This window comes from Crocodylus siamensis, chromosome 6 (genome assembly GCF_052110815.1).
Source record: "Crocodylus siamensis isolate JL-2025a chromosome 6, ASM5211081v1, whole genome shotgun sequence".
NCBI classification, from domain to species: domain Eukaryota; kingdom Metazoa; phylum Chordata; order Crocodylia; family Crocodylidae; genus Crocodylus; species Crocodylus siamensis.
Window position 1 is genome coordinate 320,672 of NC_143400.1, and position 18,929 is coordinate 339,600.

Consider the following 18,929-nt stretch of genomic DNA (forward strand, 5'->3'; position numbering starts at 1 on the left):
TCAATCTGCATACAGTGTGGGGGCAGCACCCACCACCCACTGTCTCAACCACCTTGTGCACCCCCAGGCTGCAGGTCAGGAGTGAGGGGCACCGGTGTACATGGTCCAAGCCCCCAGCCGGGAATCCCTGCTGGCAGGGCAGTGGGGCCAGGTTACCCCCCCAGCCCCACAACCCCCTTGAACAGTGTCCCTGCCCCCGTCCCGAAGGTAGCACTGAGACCTTGTGAAAATCGTGTCTTTAGTATAAATACGAGTGTGTGGCGCCCGCCTGGCCCAACCCCAGGGCAGGGCCTGTCCCGCAGCTCCTCGTGCGCTGGCCGATGCAGGAGAGCAGGCGCTCCCAGGGCGAGTGAGGGGACAGCCTGGTGCCCACGAGAGCCTGGAATCGCCGTCACTGGCTCTTTAAATAGCAGGTAGGGGCCTATGTACAGTTCTCAATATATTAAACCTCTGTTAGTGGGGGGAATGGGGGTGCTATACCACGGTGCCACTGGGGGAGCCGCCGTTCTGCGAGGTCACGGCCTGCAAGGCAAAGGGACAGCGTCAGCGCAGGGCTGTGACGCCAGGGGCAGAGGGCAGCAGGGCCGGGCCCGCGCTGCCCCCACCCAGTACCAGGGCCCTTGGGCACTCCCAGCTCCCTGGTGATGCCCCCCAGGCCTGGTGCCCAGAGGGCCTCCCAGCCAAGGTAGAACCCGCACCCAGGGGGCCACGCTCCCCTCCCGGCACTGGGCCCAGGCAGGGCGGCACTCACCGCCTTGCCGGGCCGGGCCCAGGCGCAGATGAGCCCCTCCTGGCAGGCGGTGACGATGCAGTCCTCCAGGAAGAGCAGCACGGTGAGGCGCTCGTGTGCAATCTTCTTGCACACCAGCGGCTCGAGCAGCGGCACCTCGTGGATGCGGGGGCACAGGGCCGTGCCCAGCACCTTGGCCGTGTCCAGGCGGGCACGGGCCGGGGCGGGCACCAGCTTCTCGCTGCTCTTGCTGATGTTGCCCAGGCTGTGGTAGCGCTTGTGCTCCTTCTCTGCCCCCTTGTCCCGCTGCTCCTGCAGCCCCAGGGTGGCAAAGCGCCCGGCCCCGTAGCCTGCGCCCACCTCGGCGCCCGCCCCTTTGCCCGCCGCGGCCCCGCTCACGGCCGGGTGGGGCAGGCTGTTGGAGCGCGACAGGGATCGCGGCAGGGCTGCGGCACCGCCCCTGTCCTGGGGGGCCGTCAGCGTCCGGGCACGGGGCAGGGGCGGGCGGGGGAACAGCACGTCTTCAGTGAGGTCCCACAGGCAGAACTGCGTGTCCTGCCCGGCCGAACCGAAGCGGTAGCTCACGGCCGGTGCCGCTGCGCCCAGCCGGCCCTCGTCCTTGTCCTCATCGCTGCCGCTCAGCTCTTCCGAGCCCTCCGTGCCAGAGCTGCCTGTGTAGGGGTCGAAGGCCACGGCGTTGACCCAGGACTTATGGCCGTGGCCCCGCGCCACCACGCGGCCCTCGGCGAATGACCAGACGGTGACCAGGTCGTCCTCGCCGCCCGTGACCACGTAGCGCCCGTCGGGGCTCCAGCACACACACAGCAGCCCCCCGAAGTAGCTCTTCATCATGCCCTGCAGCAGCATCGAGTCGAAGTGGAAGACGCGCAGGCAGCCGTCCTGGCTCACGCAGGCCAGGTAGCGCCCGTCGGGCGAAAAGCTGAACTGGTTGAGGGCGCCCTCGCCCACCGCCCACTTGGCCAGCGGGTTGCGGGCGCCCTTGGCCTTGCCGGCGTAGACAGCGAAGCCCTCGCCCGCCTTGAGCAGGCTGTAGTGGGGCGCGGCCGGGCCGCAGGGCTGCTCCGCGTCGTACAGGTACAGGTGCCCGCTGGCGTGCGCCGCCACAAAGAGCCGCTCCGTCTCCGGCACCCACTTCAGGTGCGTCACCTTGGTCTTGTCGATTAGCCGCTGCGGGGAGGGGGAGGCTGGCAGCTGAGAGCGGAGCCCCACGGCGCTGCCCCACGGCTCGCCAGGACCCCGCGGCACGCGCATGGGGGGGTCTCACCTCCTCGTTGAAGAGGCGGCTCGTGTCCTTGCGCACCAGGTCCAGGTACTGCACCTGCCCGGCCGAGAAGCCCACGAGCAGCGCGATGGTGTCGGGCGCAGCCGTGCGCTGGTTGAAGTCGTGGCACGTGGGCTGCGTGCCCTTGTAGATGCGCTTGTCCACGGGCTTGTGCAGGTCCAGCGCCTGCGCGGAGCGAGCGGCGTGAGCGCGCCCCCCGGATCCCGGCCCCCCCCGCCGCCCCCCCCGCCGTGCCGCCCCCGTTACCCGCCGCCCGCGGGCCCCCGCGTAGAAGTGCAGCTCGCGGCCCAGGTTGCAGCAGACGCGGCTCCGCTCCCCCTCGCCGGGCTCGGCCGCCTCCGCGTCAGCGGGCAGCGCGAGGCGCACGAGGGAGAGGCGCACGGGCGGCGGCGCGGCGGGGCCGGGCGGCGGCGGGGAGGGCCCGGGCGCGGCGGCGGGTGCGGGCGGCGGCGCGGGACGCGCGGGCAGGAGGCGGTAGGAGCCCTCGCGCGTGCGGAACTGGCTCTTCAGCTCGAGCGGCCGCGCGGGGGCCCCGTCCGCGCCCGCCGCCGCCATCGCGCCGCCGCCGCCGCCACCGGAAGCGCCCTAGGACCCCGCCGCCGGAAGTCGGATGCCGGAAGCCGCGCGGGGGCGCCTGGCAACGGCCAAGGGAAGCCCCGCCCACCCCGCGGCTACCCAATCGGCACGGCCACGCGTCACCGTTCGCGGCTCCGTAGACACGCCTCGCCAGGGCCAGACACTACGGCCGCCCAATCTGCGTGGGCCCCGCCCCTAACCGCAGACCGAATCCCGCCCCGCGGGCTTCAATCACCGGCCGACCAATCCTCCTGGGTGCCACAGTCGCGCCCCCGCACACCCGCACGGTTCGTGGGGCTCTCTGACGTCACGCCCGGCTGCCCAACCCGTACAACATCACTGGAGCCCCCCCTCATTAAGCCCCGCCTTAACCACGCCCCCCGGCCCCACCACGGCGGTGCCCGTGTGCCCCCCCGCGGCGCAAGGGACTGCCAGCACCGGACCGGGCCAAGTCTTTATTCACGGCTGGCCCCCCCGCCCCCCTCAGCTCTCCTTCGCCTCGGGCTCGGCCGGGTCCGCAGGGGCACTGGCAGGCGACTCCTCCAGCACCAGGGCGCCCGTCTTGCCCGCGGCTCCGTCACTGGCGCCCGCCGTCTCCTTGCCCTTGGGCTCCTGGCGGTAGAGGATGGGGGCTGGGAGGGGCCGGCGACAGGAGGCCTGGCCCGCCCCTTCCCCCCAGGGGGCTCATGGGGACGTACCTTGGCAGGGGGTGCAGCATCGTGTGCGGGGGCTGGGGTGCTGCCCACGCCCTCGTCCTCGCTGATGAAGATGGTGGGGGGCTCAGCCTCGGCGCCCTCCTCCCGCAGCTCCATAGGCTCCTCGGGGGGTGGCAGGGGGGGCGCGCGAGGGGGGCCGCCCGCTGCTGCCTTCAGCTTCTGCTGCTCCTCCTCGGCCTGGCGCTTCAGGGCCTTCTCCTGGGCCAGGCGCAGTGCGATGGCGTCCTGGGGGCCGCGCGGCAGGGCCGGGGGCTCAGGCTCCTCCTGGAGGAAGGGGGCAGCTGGGGCTGGGGGCACTAGGCACAGGAATTGCCCCATGCCTGCCCGGCCCAGCCCAGCACTCACCTCCAGGGGCTGCACGTCCTTGACCTCAGCCTCCTGCTTGGCGCTGGCCTCCAGGATGGCCATGGTGGAGTGGGGCACATGTGCTTGCTGCAAGGGGCAGGGAGAGGTAGGGTGAGCGCAGCCTGGGGCTGGTGGTGGGAGGGGGCCGGGAGCGACGCAGTACCTGGTGGGGGGTGAAGGAGCGGACATGGGCCAGCAGCGGCTCACGCAGCTCGGGGCACTTGTCGAAGACGGCGCTGAGCTGGGGGGGTGGCAGCTGCAGGATGACCTGGAAGGACTGGGGCTTGGTGCGCTGGCAGCACTTGATGAAGCCTTCCCACACCTTGGGGTACTTCCACACCTGCGGGGGTAGGGGGGGCAGTTAGGTTGGCCCTTGCCATGTCTCCTATCCCCAGAGTGGAGCAGAGGCACGGTGAGCACCTGCTTGTTATTCAGGGTTTTAATTCTTCTCGGGGATGCCCAGGCTGCCAAGGGCAGGGGGGGTAGAAGAGGGCCCCGTCCCCACCTGCTTCATGATGAGGCGGGAGAGGATGTTCATGACGAAGCCGCCGAGCCGCGGGTACATGGTAAGCGCCTGGATGACTGTGCGCATGAGCAGCATGGGCAGCGGGCTCTGCTCCATCAGCTGCTGCATCACCACAGCCAGTACCTCTGACGTGTACACGTTGCGCTCCGCAAAGCACAGGTTGGTGGCTGGGGGGGGCACATGGGGCTGTCAGGGGGGAGCCACAAGCCTAGGCCCCCCTGGGCACCTGTCTCTGGCCTGGAGCCCCCCCCCCGGGCACCAGCCCCCATGCAACCAGCTCCCCCAAGCCCCTGCCCCCCACCTTTGATGATGGACTTCATGTCGCACTTGGCCGAGTCAATGTTGTGCAGCGCAATGAGCAGCTCCCCGGGGTTCAGGGGTGACACAGCCGAGTTCCCCTCACCTGGGGGATGAGGTGGGGGGTGAGCCAGGCTGCAGGGGGGCCCCCATACCACCCGCCAGACATCCAGGCCCCCCAGTGGGCCTCCCCCCAAATCATACCATGCTGGGTACCCAGGAGCCGGTTGAAGACCTCCTTCACCACGATGGGGTTGAGCTTGATGAGCTTGGGCAGGGCCTGGATCACCTCTTTCTGGGGCCGAGAAGGGAATGGGAGTCACAAGGGACCACTGCCCCCTGCCCTGCCCCCCCCCAGGGGAAACTGAGGCGCAGTCAGCCCCAGCTGACTCCTCCAGCCCTGTTACCCACCAAGCCAGGGTACAGCCCTTTCTGGAATGAAAACCCAGGTGTCTGGTCCCCCAACTCCACCCTCTTCCTTCCCAAACCAATACCCGCCCGCCCCCAGTGTGGGACCCATGAGTCTTGCTCCACTCCCAGGAGGGGCCCTGAAGGTGGGAGGGGGCAGCAGGGGACAGTACCTTCTCCAGGCCGTTGAGGACAGGGATGAGGAACCGGACATCTGGGAGCCGCTTGTGGTAGAGGTCACGGACCCGCTTCACCAGCTCAGGGGAGGGCGGCACTATGGTGAGGGGGAGCAGAGGGGAGCATTAGAGCTGGGGTGGGGGTATCCCAGTGCTGTGGGGTACTGCCCTGCACTTTCATGGGGGGGCCCTCCACGAGGCCCAGAAGAGAACCCAGGAGTCCCGGTGCAGCCTCTGGGCACAGCACTGGACCCCAAGGCGGGAAGGGGACCCAGGCATCCAGCTCCAGCCTGACCCTGGCCCTTCACACCTTTGTCAGTCAGGCTGTGCAGGCAGCGCGTCACTAGCGTCTCAGCACCCTTGGGGCAGTTCTCCACCAGCAGCAGCAGCTCAGGCGAGTTCATTCCCATCCCACGGATCTGGGGGTGGGGGCAAGAGGGCATGAGGGAGCAGATACCAGCGCCCCCCTCATAGCAGAACAGGGTGAGTGCCTCCCTGCCCCTTCCCTCTTTATTATCTCATGAGCCAAGATGCCACCCTTAGACCCCGAGTCCAGGCCCCCCACCCCACAAAGGGAGGGGCTCTCGGGAGGGGGTGTTGGCAGAGGCATCACTGCCCTAACAGCCCATGCCCATGTCAGTGGCCCCACTTCCCCCTCAGGAAAGAGCCTGCTCCAGAAGCTTTACTGCCCCCACCATGAGCTGGGGAAGGTGGGTAGAATCATGCCCTTACCCCCCCACACACCCTGCGCTCACCGGCTGCTCAATGACACGCAGCACCGTGCGCTTGATGTCAGCGATGGCCTCGGTATAGACGGATGCCAGCTCATGGATCAGTTTGTGGTTCTGAGGCAGCAGGGCCAGGTACAGGTAGAGGCACTGCTTGATGGTCTCCTCTGTCCAGGGCGCTGCCACCTCTGCCAGAGGGAGAAGGGGGTGGGCATGGGGCTGCAGCAGGCATGAGCCTGGGGCAACCCTGACCAGCACCACGGCACAGCCACCTCTGGGGTGGGACCCGGCAGCTGCATGTTAGTGACCAACAGGCCCTCCCGCCCATTACCAGTGTCCTTGTCAGCCCCGAAGAGCACGGATGGGGGGTTGGGGTGCACCAGGAGCTGCAGGTAGTTGAGGGCAAACTTCTCCACGTACTCTCGCAGCTGCTCCTTTTCATACATACGCTTGATGAAGAGCAGTGCTTGCTGCCGGACCTGCGGGTGTGGGGCAGTAGTCACTGCCATGGCCCCTCTGGGCAGGGCTCCCATGCACCCACAACGGTGGGCAGCACCACAATGCAGCCACCCCTGGGGTAGAGCTGGCAGCTGTCTATATACCATATTCACCAAAATCTCAGACAACTCTGAATTTAAACAACCCACAGATAATGTACAGGACCCATCCTGGGCAGTACCACAATGTGGCCACCTCTAGGGTGGAGCCAGCTGCCATGTATGCACCACATTCACTCAAATCTAGGATGACCCTTAAATTAAGACAATCCCCAAATCATTAGGTTCTGTATCTGGAAAACATATGAATTCATTATGAGTTTCCAGGAAGAGGATCTAATTATTGGAGGTTTGTCTTAAATTTGTCCCCCTCTCCCTGCCTTGCTGTCAGGTCTTGCTTGGCCTTAGTGTGCAGGGAAAGGGGTGGGAGCTGCAGGGAGCAAAAACCAGTGCAGACCAAGAACGCATGGACTTTGAAACCAACACACCTGTTCTCATTTGCATAGATGTAAATGGATACAGGAACCTCCAGGCTCAGTGCATTGAGCACTGATGAAACCACCTGGTGACCGGCGCTTTCATGTCCACTTACGCACACGTGCAAGACCAGCCCAAAGCTAAAAGCCTCATCATTTATGAGGCACAGTCAGCACGGCCCAGCCCTGCTCAGCAACACCCCACAGACAACTCCTGTGTGAATTACACCCTTCCACACACAAACTTGTGACAAGCTACTTGTTCCGGTCACAAGCCCAGGGACCTTCCAAACATTTATATGCAGATGATGCAGGGCTGCCTGGCCCAGCTTCACCACATCACAGAGGGTCCCAGGGCTCGTGCTGTGGGTTCCAGGGCTATGATAGGCTGTAAGGGGGTGGCAGCCTCTTGTCTACAGACAATTGATGCAGTTTGCCAGATGTTTACAGCTGGGGAAGAAATGGGAATCAGGAAAGGTGGGTGCTGCTCTGTTGCAGGAAGAGGAGGAAGCCCAAACACATCTGATGTGGTGGCTCATCATGAGCTGGAAGAGGGCAGGTGCTGAGTGCCACCATCCCTATAGCCTCAGATAGGCTCAAAACCTTTCACCACAGCTCAGCAGCCAGCCCAAAAGGCAAACAAGTGGTTAGGGATTATCATGGGTTTGGACTGGGCTGATCCAGCCTCAGGCAGGGGTTGGACTGGAAGTGACCTGCCAGCCCTGCAGCCTGGGGATTCTGGGATTAATATGTGAATTGTGAACAAAAACGGGAGTATCACAATGCCCCTTCATAAATCCACAGGGCGATCTTGGACACTGTGCCCAGGCCTGTCCCCGCACCCCCAACAGGAAATAGAGGAGCTTGGGAAAGTGCAGAGAGGGGCAGCAAGGAAGATCAGTGCTGGGGGTCTTCCCTAGGAGGGGAGAGCAATGAGACCAGGCTCAGTCAGGTCAAAAGAAAATGTGAAAGACAAGGATTTACACTGTACTAAGAGAAAGTCCCAGGGATTGACCCCTGGACAGACAAAGGATGAGGGGTCAAGGCAGGAAGCAAGCAGGCCAGCAGTGTAACACTGACACCGAGATGGTCATTTCCCCCTGCGTGGGGTGAAAGGGGGAGCTCATGGGGCATGGGGAGGCAGCCCCCAAATTGGAGCTGCCTGAACCTTCAGAGGCTGGAATGGAGAGAGGGTGAGCTCTGCTGCCGCAGGACCCCGGGTCTAACCCAGGATCCAGCCCTGCACATTTCCCCAGTGCAGCCGTGTGTCACCAGTCCACTCCGTGCTCCCTTGGGCTCCTCAGCCAGCTCCACAGTGAGCACATGGAGAGATGATGCATCGAACAAGGAGTTTCCTGTGGACACATATAAGAGGAGGGGCTTCTTCCCCCCAGCTCCCCACCCCATGCTGCTTGGGGAGAAAAAGCCTCATCTTACATTCAAGTCAGCATGGCATCCAAGACCCACCCCAGGCACCACCACAATGTGGCCACCTCTGGGGTGCAGCCAGCAGCTGCATGTATAGGACCCCCCTGCACCCAGCACCACACTGCAGCCACCTCTAGGGCAGGTGTGCACAGCTGCATGCATGCATCAGACCCTCACACAGACCTGAAAGGCAGCCACCTCTGGGGTGAAACTGCACCCTCAACTCCCTCCCCCACCCCCGGCACCCTCTTGCTCCCGGGGCCACACCTTGTCCTTCTCATGGGAGCTGAGGTCCAGCAGGACATGCAGATACTGAAACTTGCGGGCCGGGCGCTTGAAGATGAGGTCACGCAGCGTGGACATGCCCAGGTAGGTGCGGCTCTGCAAGGCACGGCCATGAGCAGGGGACACAAGGGACAGGGGTAGGGGTGGGGGCAGGGGGCTACAGCACCCACCTCATCCTCGCAGTACTTGCGGATGACCTCAAGGGCACCCTCCGTGATGAGTGGTGCCTCCAGCACCACTTTGGTGAAGAGGCTGCAAGCACACACACGGTCAGTGCTCACAGCTCTGGCTGCCACACAGGGCACTGCTGGAGCAAGCTTGCAGCACTAGCGTGCTGCTGGGAGGCAGCTGGGATTGGGGGGACCCATGGCCCAGGCAGCAACTCCCCACCTGCCTCACGGCCCAACCCCCCCACACCACGGCAGACCCCACCCGTCCTTCTGGTCCGGTTTCTCCTGCAGACCGGCGAGCAGGCCAAGGAGACAGCGGTCGTAGGCATCAGGGGCACCAGGGGGTGCGGGGCGGGCACTGTACTCGCGGTACAGCCAAGCAAAGGCCAGGTCCAGGCGCCCCCGCACATCTTCCAGGATGTAGGGCAGCAGTTCGGCCCGTGGCGGCACATCCAGCCGCGTCGCCAGTGCCGCCACGATCCGCACCCGGTCCTGGGGGGTTGCAATTGGGGCATGAGGGGGACACGGCAAGGCCGAGTCCCTACCTGGGGGCCACTTGCCCCCCCACCCCCCATCCTGCTCCTTTCTCCCATGCCGGTGCCCCCAGGGCAGCTCTGTGGCCTCCCCTCCCAATGCTGGTGCCCACCTACGTGCTCTCCCCCAGCCCCACTGCCTACCTAGGAAGCCCTGCTGCCCCCTTCCAGCAGATGATACCCCCTGGTATCCCCCTGAGCCCCAGGACCCACCTGGGCAGCCCCGCTACAGGCCACAGCTTTCTCAGCATGCAGCACCCGGCGCCCCGCATCCAGCTTCAGCTTCTCCATCTGGGCAGGTGAGAGTGGCTTGACCACATCGCTCAGCCGGAAAACCTTCTTGCGCCCGCCCGCACCCACCAGCCTGCAGGGATGGGCGGAGGTCAATGGAGGGAGCTCATGGAGATGTCCCTAGGACCAATGCTGTCCCCAACCTCCCCGATCCAGCCTGGGTGCCCCCCACCCTTGCCAGGCCCAGCCCCACCTCCCCCAACCTGGGCTGGGTGGATGGGATGATGGGCTCAGGGCGCCGCTTGGCCTGGGGCGCCTCCTCCTCCAGTAGGCTGGTGCCGGCGCCCTGTGCCCCCAGCACCGAAATGGCCTGGCCCTGGGCCGAGATGCGCCGCTTGATGAGCACGCTCTCCGGCTTGGCCAGCTTCTCCTCCTTGCGCTCCTCCTTCAGCAGCTTCGTCTGCTCCACGCCTGGAGGAGTTTGGGTGTCACACACCTCCAGCTCTGCCAGTGCCCCCCCACTCCTGACCCACAACCCCCTGCTGGTGCCCCCCACTCCTAACCCACAACCCCATTCCCCCAAGCCCTGCACTTGTCCCTCACTCCTGACCCACAGCCTTCCATCCAGGGCAAGAGACTCCTGCAGAAGACCCTCCCTCCCCTTCTCTGCATCACTGAAGAGCAGAAGCCCCACACCCCCCTATGCCCTTCCCCGCTACCTGGGCCCAGTCCTGCAGCCGTCATCTGCGTGGCCATGAGCCGGGACAAGTGCTTGATCTGGGCCTCAGTGCCGGCTGATTCCACAGGTGTGTAGGTGGCTTGGAAGGAGGCAGGCATGGCCTCGGGCAGGTACACCATGCTGATGAGCACCTGGCGCAGGCCGGGGGGCTGGGGGTCAGTCTCCAGAGACCCCCAAGCTGGTCTCCCCTCTGCCTGCTGATCAGGCCTGGCCCTGCTTAGCTTCAGAAGCCCCCTGGGTGCCCAGCTCCCAGCCTGGCTGTGCACCCCCCTGCACTCACCAGGTTGGCCACGTTCTCAGGGGTGAGCAGGGGCTGCAGGAACTCAGCCGTGATGTCAATGTCTGACTGGGCACCTGCCGCACCCGCGGCTTTGGGGGTCGCCACTGCCACCGGTTCCAGGTCCTTGTCTTCATCGTCCTCCCCCAGGTTCGGCTCTGGAGAGTGGGATAAAATGGGGAAGTCAGTCTGGGGGAAGCTCCCAGCGCCCCTTCCTGAGGTCTGGCAGCTCCTCTTAGTTCAGGGGATGCCCCCAGTGCAGCCCCCTGCCCCAGGGCCCATCCTCATCCCCCAGACCCTTCATGCCCCCAACCTCTGCCCCTCACCCCCCAGCCCCCTGATCTGTCACCTCCTCCACTCCCATACCCCTCAGGCCCCAGCTCCCACTCACCCATCTTGATCTTCTTGAGGGAATCAGGATCATCGCGGGGGCGGCGCCGCAGGTCACGGGGGCTAGGTGTGCTGCGGGCAATCTCAGCCTGTGGTGTGCCCAGGTCCACAAGCAGTGTGGTGATCTGGGCGTGGAAGCCCAGTGCCGCCGGGTGCCGCAGCACGCTCAGCAGGTGCAGCTTCAGGTTTTTGCGCACGCTGCTCACCTGCGACTTGGCCAGCGTCGGCGGCAGGTTGGCTGGGGTGGGGGGGGGCATGGGGCTGTTATGAGCTGGGGCCAGGGAGAAGGGGGAGCAGGAACCAGGACCTGAGTGCAGGGTGGGGGGCTGTCAAAGGGCCAAGTCCAAGCTGGGGCGGGGCGGGGGGGGGGGGAGCCTGAAGGAGTAGAGGGTCAGGCCAAGGGCTGGGAATGCTTGCACTTGGCCTGGGAGGAGGGGGCAGGCAGGGCTGTGGGCACCAGGCACCCAGACTCCTGGGTCCCAAGCCCAGCTCCACATAGGAAGCAGGATCACGGGGTAAGGGAGGTAGGGAGGCCGGACTCCTGTGTCCCCAGCCTGGCTCTGGGTGGGGAGGGAAGCAGGAGGATGAGGGGACAGGGCGCCACTTTCCTGGGCTCAGGCTGGAAGCCAAGACACCAAGGTTCAGCTCCAGGGGATGGGCAGGGCTTACCGTGCAGGGTCTCGTAGGCCTGGATGACCTCAGCCATGAACATGGGGCGCTGGCGGGCGATGGTGGCCAGGGAACCCAGCGCGGCTGTGAGGTTGATGCTGGAGATGGCCGGGTGTACCATGAACTTCAGCAGCTGCTCCAGTGCTGCCTTGCCCTCGTCCCACAGCACATCTGCAGGGCAGAGGGACCGGGTCACCAGGGGAGGGGATGGCGGGGGTTGTGCCAGGGGCTAGGAGTCATGCTGGGGCACTGGGGGGCGGGGCACATACAGTCCTGACATGGTACAGAGGTGATCCAGGGGTCATGCCATGGCACTGGATGGGCACAAGAGAGTCATGCTGTGCACCAAGCGGGTGGAAAACAGGGATCATGGGGACAGCATGGAATTCACAGTGGGATCATGAGGGGGGGATAAAGGATGCTGTCAGGGTCTGGGGGATCCTGGGCCAGGGGTCACACCAGGGTCTCCACTGGAGTGAAACTCACTGTACTTGATGTAGGGATGGTCACGGGGCACACGGTCCAGGCTGACATCGCCCTCATGGCGCCGTGGCACATCTGAGTCAGGCAGACGTGGTGAGAGAGTGATGATGAAGGCCTCCACAAACTTAATGGCATGGGTGCGCACACCGTCGTTGTCCGAGTCCAGCAGCAGGATGATGTCAGCCGCCATGGCCGACACCATGTCCCAGCAGGCCTCCTGCAGCTCATTCAGCACCCGTGACTTCACCATCCACTGCCAGGACCATGGGGGGTGGAAACAGGGGGTGTCAAAGCCCCCGGGGCGGGGGCAGGCTGGAGCCCCCCTCTGATCGCAGCTCACGCAGCAGACAACACCCTATCAGCTCCTACCCTCACAGCTGGGACCAAAGGGGCTGGGAGACCCCCCTGAAGCAGATCCTACCCCTGAAGCACTGAATTTGAGAGGATCCCCCTGCCCAGGCAGATCCTGCCCCCCCAGCACACCCTACTTGGAGACGGCCCCAGGCAAATCCCACTCCCCAAAAACAGCAGCACCCCACAATGGCCATACCTGCAGCGCCACCTTGTAGAGCTGGGTCATGGTGAGGATGGCCTTCTTCACCACGTTCACATTCTCATCCTTCAGCAGCATGTTCAGGTTGGCAATGAGCTTCAGCAGCAGCTCGATGTCACGCTTGCTGAGGGGTGGCAAGTTGGGGGGTGGGGGGAGGCGTCATTGCCGACAACCACCCTCCTGCAGGCAGCAGGGTTAGCCTGGACCTCAGGAAAAACTAGGGCAGTGTCTGGGCAGCAAGGCAGGGGACAGGCACCAGGGCAGAGGGGGATACTCAGTCACTGCAGGGTTTCAGAGGGGTGGGGGGGGCAGCTGCTGGTGTGGGGTGATCCAGGCACACCAATGCCCACGTTTTGCTCTGGGGATGTCCCAGGCTTCTGGACTCTCCTGGTTGTTGCAACCGGTTGGGAGGGACCTAAGTAGATCATCTAGTCCGACCCCCTGCCATGGCAGGAAAGAGTACTGGGGTCAAACGATCCCAGCAAGGTGTACATCTAATCTCCTCTTAAAGACCCCCAGGGCAGGAGCCTGCACCACTTCTCTTGGAAGTTGGTTCCAGATCCTAGCTGCCCTGACTGTGAAGTTGCGCCTCCTGATATCTAACCTAAATCTTCCATCTACTAGCTTGTGACTGTTATTCCTGGTCACTCCTGGCAGTGCTCGGGGGAACAGGGACTCCCCCAGTGCCTGCTGGTCCCCCCTGACTAGTCTGTAACAGGCCACAAGATCCCCCCTCAGCCTTCTCTTGTGGAGGCTGAACAGGTTCAGGTCCCGTCACCTCTCCTCATAGGGCCTGCCCTGCTGCCCCAATCATATGAGTGGCCCTCCTCTGGACCCTCTCCATGTTGTCCACACCCTCCTGAAGTGGGGCCCCCAGAACTGGACACAATACTCCAGCTGCGGCCTGACCAGTGCCGCACAGAGGGGGAGGATCACCTCCTTGGACCTGCTCGAGATGCATCTGTGCATGCATGACAAGGTGCGGTTGGCCTTCCTGACTGCATCCCCACACTGCCGGCCCGTGTTCATCTTGGCATCAATGATGACTCCAAGATCTTTTTCTGCCTCTGTACTGATGAGAAGGGAGTTCCCCAGCCTGTAGGTATGGTGCCAGTTGTTTCTCCCCAGGTGCATCACTTTGCACTTGTCAGTGTTGAATCCCATCCTAGTCTCATCCGCCCACCCCTGTAACCTGTCTAGGTCTGATTGCAGCCTATTCCTCCCTTCTAGCGTGCCCACATCCCCCCACATCTTAGGGTCATCAGCAAATTTGAACAGGGTGCTTTTTACCCCCTCGTTCAAGTCGCTGATGAAGATGTTGAATAGTGCAGGCCCAAGGACCGAGTCCTGGGGGACCCCACTGCCCACATCCCTCCAGGTCGAACGTGACCTGTCCACCACCACTCTCTGGGTCCGGCCCTCCAGCCAGTTGGCGACCCAATTGACTGTGTGGGTGTCGACATACAGCCCCCCAGTTTCTTAATGAGAACAGGGTGAGAGACAGTGTTGAAGGCCTTCTGAAAGTCCAGGAAGACTATGTGCACTGCTACCCCTGCGTCTAAGGATTTGGTGATCTGATCACAGAAGGCCACCAGGTTGGTCTGACAGGACCTGCCACTGATGAACCCGTGTTGGTTGCCCCTAAGCATGAAATCCCCTGCTGGCCCCTCCTGGATGTATGCCAGCATAATTTTCCCGAATAGCTTGCCTAGGATCAAAGTAAGACTAACTGGCCTATAGTTTCCCCGGTCTTCCTTCTTACCCTTTTTGAAGATGGGGACCACGCTGGCCCTCTTCCAGTCCTCTGGCACCACACCAGAGTACCACAAGTGCTTGTAAAGCTGTGCCAAGGGTCCCGCAATGACCTTGGCCAATTCCTTTAGTACTCTAGGGTGGAGATCATCTGGACCGGCTGACTTGAATACGTCCAGTCCCTCCAGAAGCTCCCTAGTTCACTAACCCTTGGCCCAGCCAGGGGGTGGCTGTTCCAGTCCTTGCTTAGGAAGATGGAGAAAAAGCCTCCTGGCTGAAGGGTCTTGCCCCTGCACTCAGGCTCAGACCAATGCTGCACTGGGGCAGGAAGCTATTACTCTCCTGCTCAGACCAGTCCGCATAGGGCGGGGGGGGGGGTTGCCTTCCCCTGCAGCGGGGGCACAGCCTTGGCCTGGGCTCTCTGCAGTATCCACGACCCCCTGGCAGCAGCAGGATGTTGGCGGCCACAGCCCCTCCTGCTTTCCTGGGGGCGAGATCCATGCTGACAGCCGTGTTGCTCCAAGGTCCAATGCTGGGTTTGTCTGGGCTGGCTTGGACAGGGCTGATCCTGCCTCAGACAAGGGCTTGGACTAAATGTGACCGGGGCGGGGGGGTTTCTATCCACCCCCCACCCCATGCTCTAGGATTAACCAGCCTCACAGCATCTTCCCCCCAGACCCCTGGGACTTGGATGGAAACTGAGACGTGCTGCTTGGAGGCAGAGCCAGGAAGCCATGCTCCCAATTATAGTTTCAAAGTAGCTAGGGTCAGGAGGCACCTGAACAGATCATCTAGCCTGACCCCCTGCCACAGGCAGGAATGAATGCTGGGTTCACAAGACCCCAGACAGGTGATCATCCAACCTCCTCTAGAATTTGCCCAAGGTAGGAGCAAGGACCACTTTCCTGGGAAGCTGATTCCAGATTTTGGCCACCTTAACTGTAAAATATTGCCTTCTGATCTCTAACCTAAACTTATTCTCCATCAGCTTATTACCATTGCTCCTTGTCACCCCAAGTGGTGCTGGGGAGAAAAAGGCTGTACCCATTTGCTGTTGATCTCCCCGATGAGTTTGTAGGCAGCCACCAGGTCCCACCTCAGCCTCCCAAGCCACCTGCTCTCTCCCCAGACATGTCCCTGGCCCCCTGCCCTCACTGCTCATGCAGAGCTGGGGTCTTAGCCCTATCACTAATGAGCATGCCAACATCCAAGAAGCCCAGGAATCGCTGGCTTCCAGGGGAATTGCAGCCTGGGTCCCCCAGTCCAGAGCCACCCTTGTTCCTTACCAAGCCTCCTCGATGAAGCCCACGACAAACTTGCGCACCTCCACGGACTTGTCAGCCTGGAAGGCGATGATCTCCTGCGTGGGGTGCAGGGGGAGCTGTTGGCGGCACGCAGGGGGGTGCCCAGAGCTGCCCAGCAGGGCTGCACCATATGGGTGAGAGGGGGCAAAGGGCTGAGTTGCCAGCTCTGTGCAGGACAGCTGCAGGGCAGACTGGCAATACCCGTGACACCCTCCCGCAAACACACAGCAGTGACAGGGCCGCGAGGCATGGGCACACCAGGCTCCTCAGGCCTGCCAAGGGTGCCCGGGGACTCACATCCAGAAAGTTATCCAGCAACGTGGGGTCCTTGTTGATGATGAGCTCCTGGACCTGTAGGGAGGCGGATGGGGACAGGACAGTGGGGGGAGTGTTACACAGCCAGCTGGGGCAGGCGCCAGTACCACCCTCTACCCCACTGCACAGGGTCTGCCATGATGGGCTGGGGGCCTTCCAGGCCGGGAGGAGGCCGAGGACTAGAGCTGAGCAAAGAGGGGCCATCTTTAAAAGAAGGAATACAAGACCCCACCCCCGGGTTGAGACCCCAGGCTCTTGTCCCCTCCAGGCCAGGGCAGCACTCCACACACCTGCTTGAGGATGTTGATCTTGGAGTCATTGCCAATGAGGGCAGCCTGGTTCAGCAGATCCACGACCTGCCAGGGACAGGGGCAGGTGAGTCCTGGGAGCCCAGAAACCCTCGTGCCACCTCAAAGTTGGGGGCTTGCACACCCACCCCTACCCCTGCCTGGGGGAATGACCCCCCCTATCGTGGGTGCTGGCAGCAGGAGCCACAGCGAGGGCCCCATGCAACACGTAGACACCAGGCCCTGACACGAGTCCCGCACCCCCGTGGCAGTGCAGGAAGGAGTGCACGCGTCCCCAGGTCCTGTGCTGCCAGGGATCGTATCAGAGCCCATGGGAACGGGCCTGTTGCACCCGGAGCTGCACACGCACAGGCCGGGAGTCTGGCCGGCTGAGACAGGCCCCAGGAGGAGCAGGCACCAGGGAAGGAGTGAGCCAGAGCCCGCAGCCGCGCACCCTCTCCGAGGTGGTGGTGCTGTCAATGCCACCGCTCTCCTCCTGCGTGAAGAACTGCGAGGCCACGCTCATGCGGGCCGTGCCGCCGTCCCCGGAGCCGCTGGTGCTGGCCATGGTGCGGGGGGCCTGGCCCTGCAAGTGTCTCAGCTGAAGCTGCTAATGAACCAAGCTAATTAGTGCCTGGCCCCTGCCCTGAGACCCCGCCCCTGCCGTGGAGCCCAGGCTTGACCCCCGAGGGCCTCCCACACCCCCCCTCCCAGCCCGGGGCTGCCCCTGCCCCCACTGTGCCCCCCCAGCCCAGCCCAGCCCAGCCCCGCCAAACCTCCAGTCCAGCTCAACCCCCCCACACTCCCAACCCCCCCCAAGCCCCCAGCCCAGCCGTCCCCACTCCCAGCCCCCCCCCCCCCACACACACGCTCAGCCCCCCAGGCCGCAATCCAGCCCCCACCTCCACCTCACGCGCCCTCGCGCCTAGCGCCGCCTCCCGCCGCCATCTTCCGGCCCGGTCCCCACACACTGCGCAGGCGCGCGCCACGCTGCCTCCTGGGAAATGTAGTCTTCCCCCTCTCCTGTCGCCCCGCCGCGCTGCATGCTGGGATAAGTCATCTGCGGGACTGCGGCATCACGGGAGGTGCCTTTTGACCCCCGTCTTCCCCTGCCGCGATTGGCTTGGACACTCCCCCCAAGCCTGACCCCACCAGGATGCCTTCTCACCTTAGCCTTGACCCCGCCAGCGCATCCTGTGGCACACGTAGACTTCTGCACACCCCCCACCCGTGACACACTAGCCCCTCCCATGGCGCATACACAATCACGCACACGCAGGGTGGGATTTCGTGACCGGCGCACTCGTGCGCACGGGTGTAGACATGTCTGCTGGATGCATTGGCCCCCATGGCCGCCTCCCTGGCAACTGGGGCCCCAATGCCACGTCTCTCCCAGGCCTTGGCCCACGCAGTTCTTGCCAGTGGCAAACACGGCTCTCGTGTCCTGGCTCCGGGCAAAGTCCAGACTTGGCGCCTGCTGGGCACAGTGGGGGAAAGGTGCATCCTGGCCGGTGGGGGCCGGGGCTGGCGGAGCGGCTCCCCGACCCGCCCCAAGTGCCGCCCACCGCAGGGGAAGGGGGGCCCGGAAGCTTGGGTCCCCCCACAACCATGAGAAGGGCTGGGGCCAGGAGCCCGGACGCCTGGGTTCTGTGGCCGGCATGGCCGCAGGCTTCCTGTGGGACCGAGTGGCCTCTCTGTCCGTGCCTCAGTTTCCCCTTTCTGTGGCCTGTATGGGCGCGGTCGATGTAAGCTTGGCCCAGGTGAGGGCACCCTCACCGTGTGCTGGGAGGGGGGAAGCAGGCCCCAGACCGCCCTGCCCGGGGCGGAGCAAGCAGGCAGGGGTGTGGGGAGGAGGGAGGAGCAGCTGTATCAGTGAGGCTCTTGCAGCTAAGTGAATGGAGTTGTGTCAGGGTGTGCCAGGCATGTGTACGTGTGCACAAGTGTGCGGGGAGGCACAAATGATGGGGCACAGGGACTGGGGCGCAAAACATGCGTGGGCACAGGCATGCAAAGCAAGAAGGGGTGTGCAAAGGTGTTCAAGAATGCAAAAGTGTGAGTGTGCACAGACAAGTGCACAAAACAAAGCGTGTGCATGGGTATCCAAGGGCAGGTGTGCCAAATAAGGGTGACTATGTATGGGCATGTGAGGGCAGGTTTGCAAAGCAAGTGTGAGTGTGCACAGGTATGCAAGGAGAGGTGCACAAAGCAAATATGAGTGTGCATGGGTGTGCAAGAACAAGTGCCCAAAGCAGGTGTGGGTGTGCACAGGCATGCAAGGACAGGTGTGCAAAGCAATGGTACGTGTGCATGGGCAGGCAATGATGGGGGTACACACATGATTGTGCACAGATGTGCAAGGACAAGTGTGTGGAAGTAAATGGTGGTGTGCCCAGCTGTGCAGAAGTAAGTGTAAGCATGCACAGACATGCAGGGACACGTGTGCATTGGAGTGTGTAAGTGCGTGCAAGAGTGACAACAGAATAGCAGGCACAGGCGTGCAAAGCAAGTGTGCATGAGGGCGGGTGGAGGTGTTCACTGAGCCCAAGGCGGCAGGGGCAGGCGGGGGGGTGGAGAGCAGCAAAGTGCTCCGGTGAGCTCCCTCCTGCCCCCACTAGGGGGTGCTGCTGCCCCATGGGGCAACTCCATCGACTGGGGCATTTGCTCCAGTCTGACCTGGGCCGGGGCAGGGGCAGGGGCAAGGGCCCAGCTGGGGAATTGAGCCCGGGGGGCGGCAT

The 18,929-nt window shown here is 63.6% G+C and overlaps 2 protein-coding genes across 3 annotated transcripts; both read right to left on the bottom strand.

The window, feature by feature from the left end:
* Positions 1-30: 30 nt before the first annotated feature.
* Positions 31-2,650, bottom strand: DMWD (DM1 locus, WD repeat containing). Its single transcript, XM_090056145.1, has 4 exons — positions 2,280-2,650; positions 2,016-2,198; positions 752-1,918; positions 31-522 (listed from the first exon to the last, which is right to left on the bottom strand). The coding sequence occupies exons 1-4, from the start codon at positions 2,586-2,588 to the stop codon at positions 475-477; spliced, it is 1,707 nt and encodes a 568-aa protein (XP_089912271.1). The 5' UTR covers positions 2,589-2,650; the 3' UTR covers positions 31-474.
* A 399-nt stretch (positions 2,651-3,049) lies between these two features.
* Positions 3,050-17,228, bottom strand: SYMPK (symplekin scaffold protein). Of its 2 annotated transcripts, none has more exons than XM_090056067.1 (27): positions 17,097-17,228; positions 16,649-16,804; positions 16,198-16,263; positions 15,890-15,943; positions 15,575-15,648; positions 12,534-12,660; positions 11,987-12,236; positions 11,501-11,671; positions 10,833-11,069; positions 10,445-10,599; positions 10,145-10,295; positions 9,689-9,896; positions 9,408-9,558; positions 8,924-9,153; positions 8,662-8,743; positions 8,474-8,587; positions 6,137-6,284; positions 5,833-5,993; positions 5,388-5,496; positions 5,075-5,175; positions 4,698-4,788; positions 4,498-4,599; positions 4,176-4,363; positions 3,834-4,010; positions 3,671-3,757; positions 3,308-3,589; positions 3,050-3,221 (listed from the first exon to the last, which is right to left on the bottom strand). In XM_090056067.1, the coding sequence occupies exons 2-27, from the start codon at positions 16,760-16,762 to the stop codon at positions 3,093-3,095; spliced, it is 3,759 nt and encodes a 1,252-aa protein (XP_089912193.1). In that variant the 5' UTR covers positions 16,763-16,804; positions 17,097-17,228; the 3' UTR covers positions 3,050-3,092. The 2 variants fall into 2 exon arrangements, with proteins under 2 accessions (XP_089912193.1, XP_089912194.1); XM_090056068.1 differs by having other exon boundaries at positions 16,649-16,801; positions 17,097-17,223.
* Positions 17,229-18,929: the final 1,701 nt, after the last annotated feature.

What these genes read in the sequence shown, in the direction of transcription:
- SYMPK (XM_090056067.1), bottom strand. Translation starts at nt 16,762, where the DNA reads ATGGCCAGCACCAGCGGCTCCGGGGACGGCGGCACGGCCCGCATGAGC. An exon ending in TCTACAAGGTGGCGCTGCAG is followed by an intron (nt 12,237 to 12,533) that starts GTATGGCCATTG and finishes TGGTCCTGGCAG; the next exon opens with TGGATGGTGAAGTCACGGGT. An exon ending in CCATCCCTACATCAAGTACA is followed by an intron (nt 11,672 to 11,986) that starts GTGAGTTTCACT and finishes TCTGCCCTGCAG; the next exon opens with ATGTGCTGTGGGACGAGGGC.
- DMWD (XM_090056145.1), bottom strand. Translation starts at nt 2,588, where the DNA reads ATGGCGGCGGCGGGCGCGGACGGGGCCCCCGCGCGGCCGCTCGAGCTG. An exon ending in CGGGGGCCCGCGGGCGGCGG is followed by an intron (nt 2,199 to 2,279) that starts GTAACGGGGGCG and finishes CGCTCCGCGCAG; the next exon opens with GCGCTGGACCTGCACAAGCC. An exon ending in GGGCCCGGCCCGGCAAGGCG is followed by an intron (nt 523 to 751) that starts GTGAGTGCCGCC and finishes TTTGCCTTGCAG; the next exon opens with GCCGTGACCTCGCAGAACGG.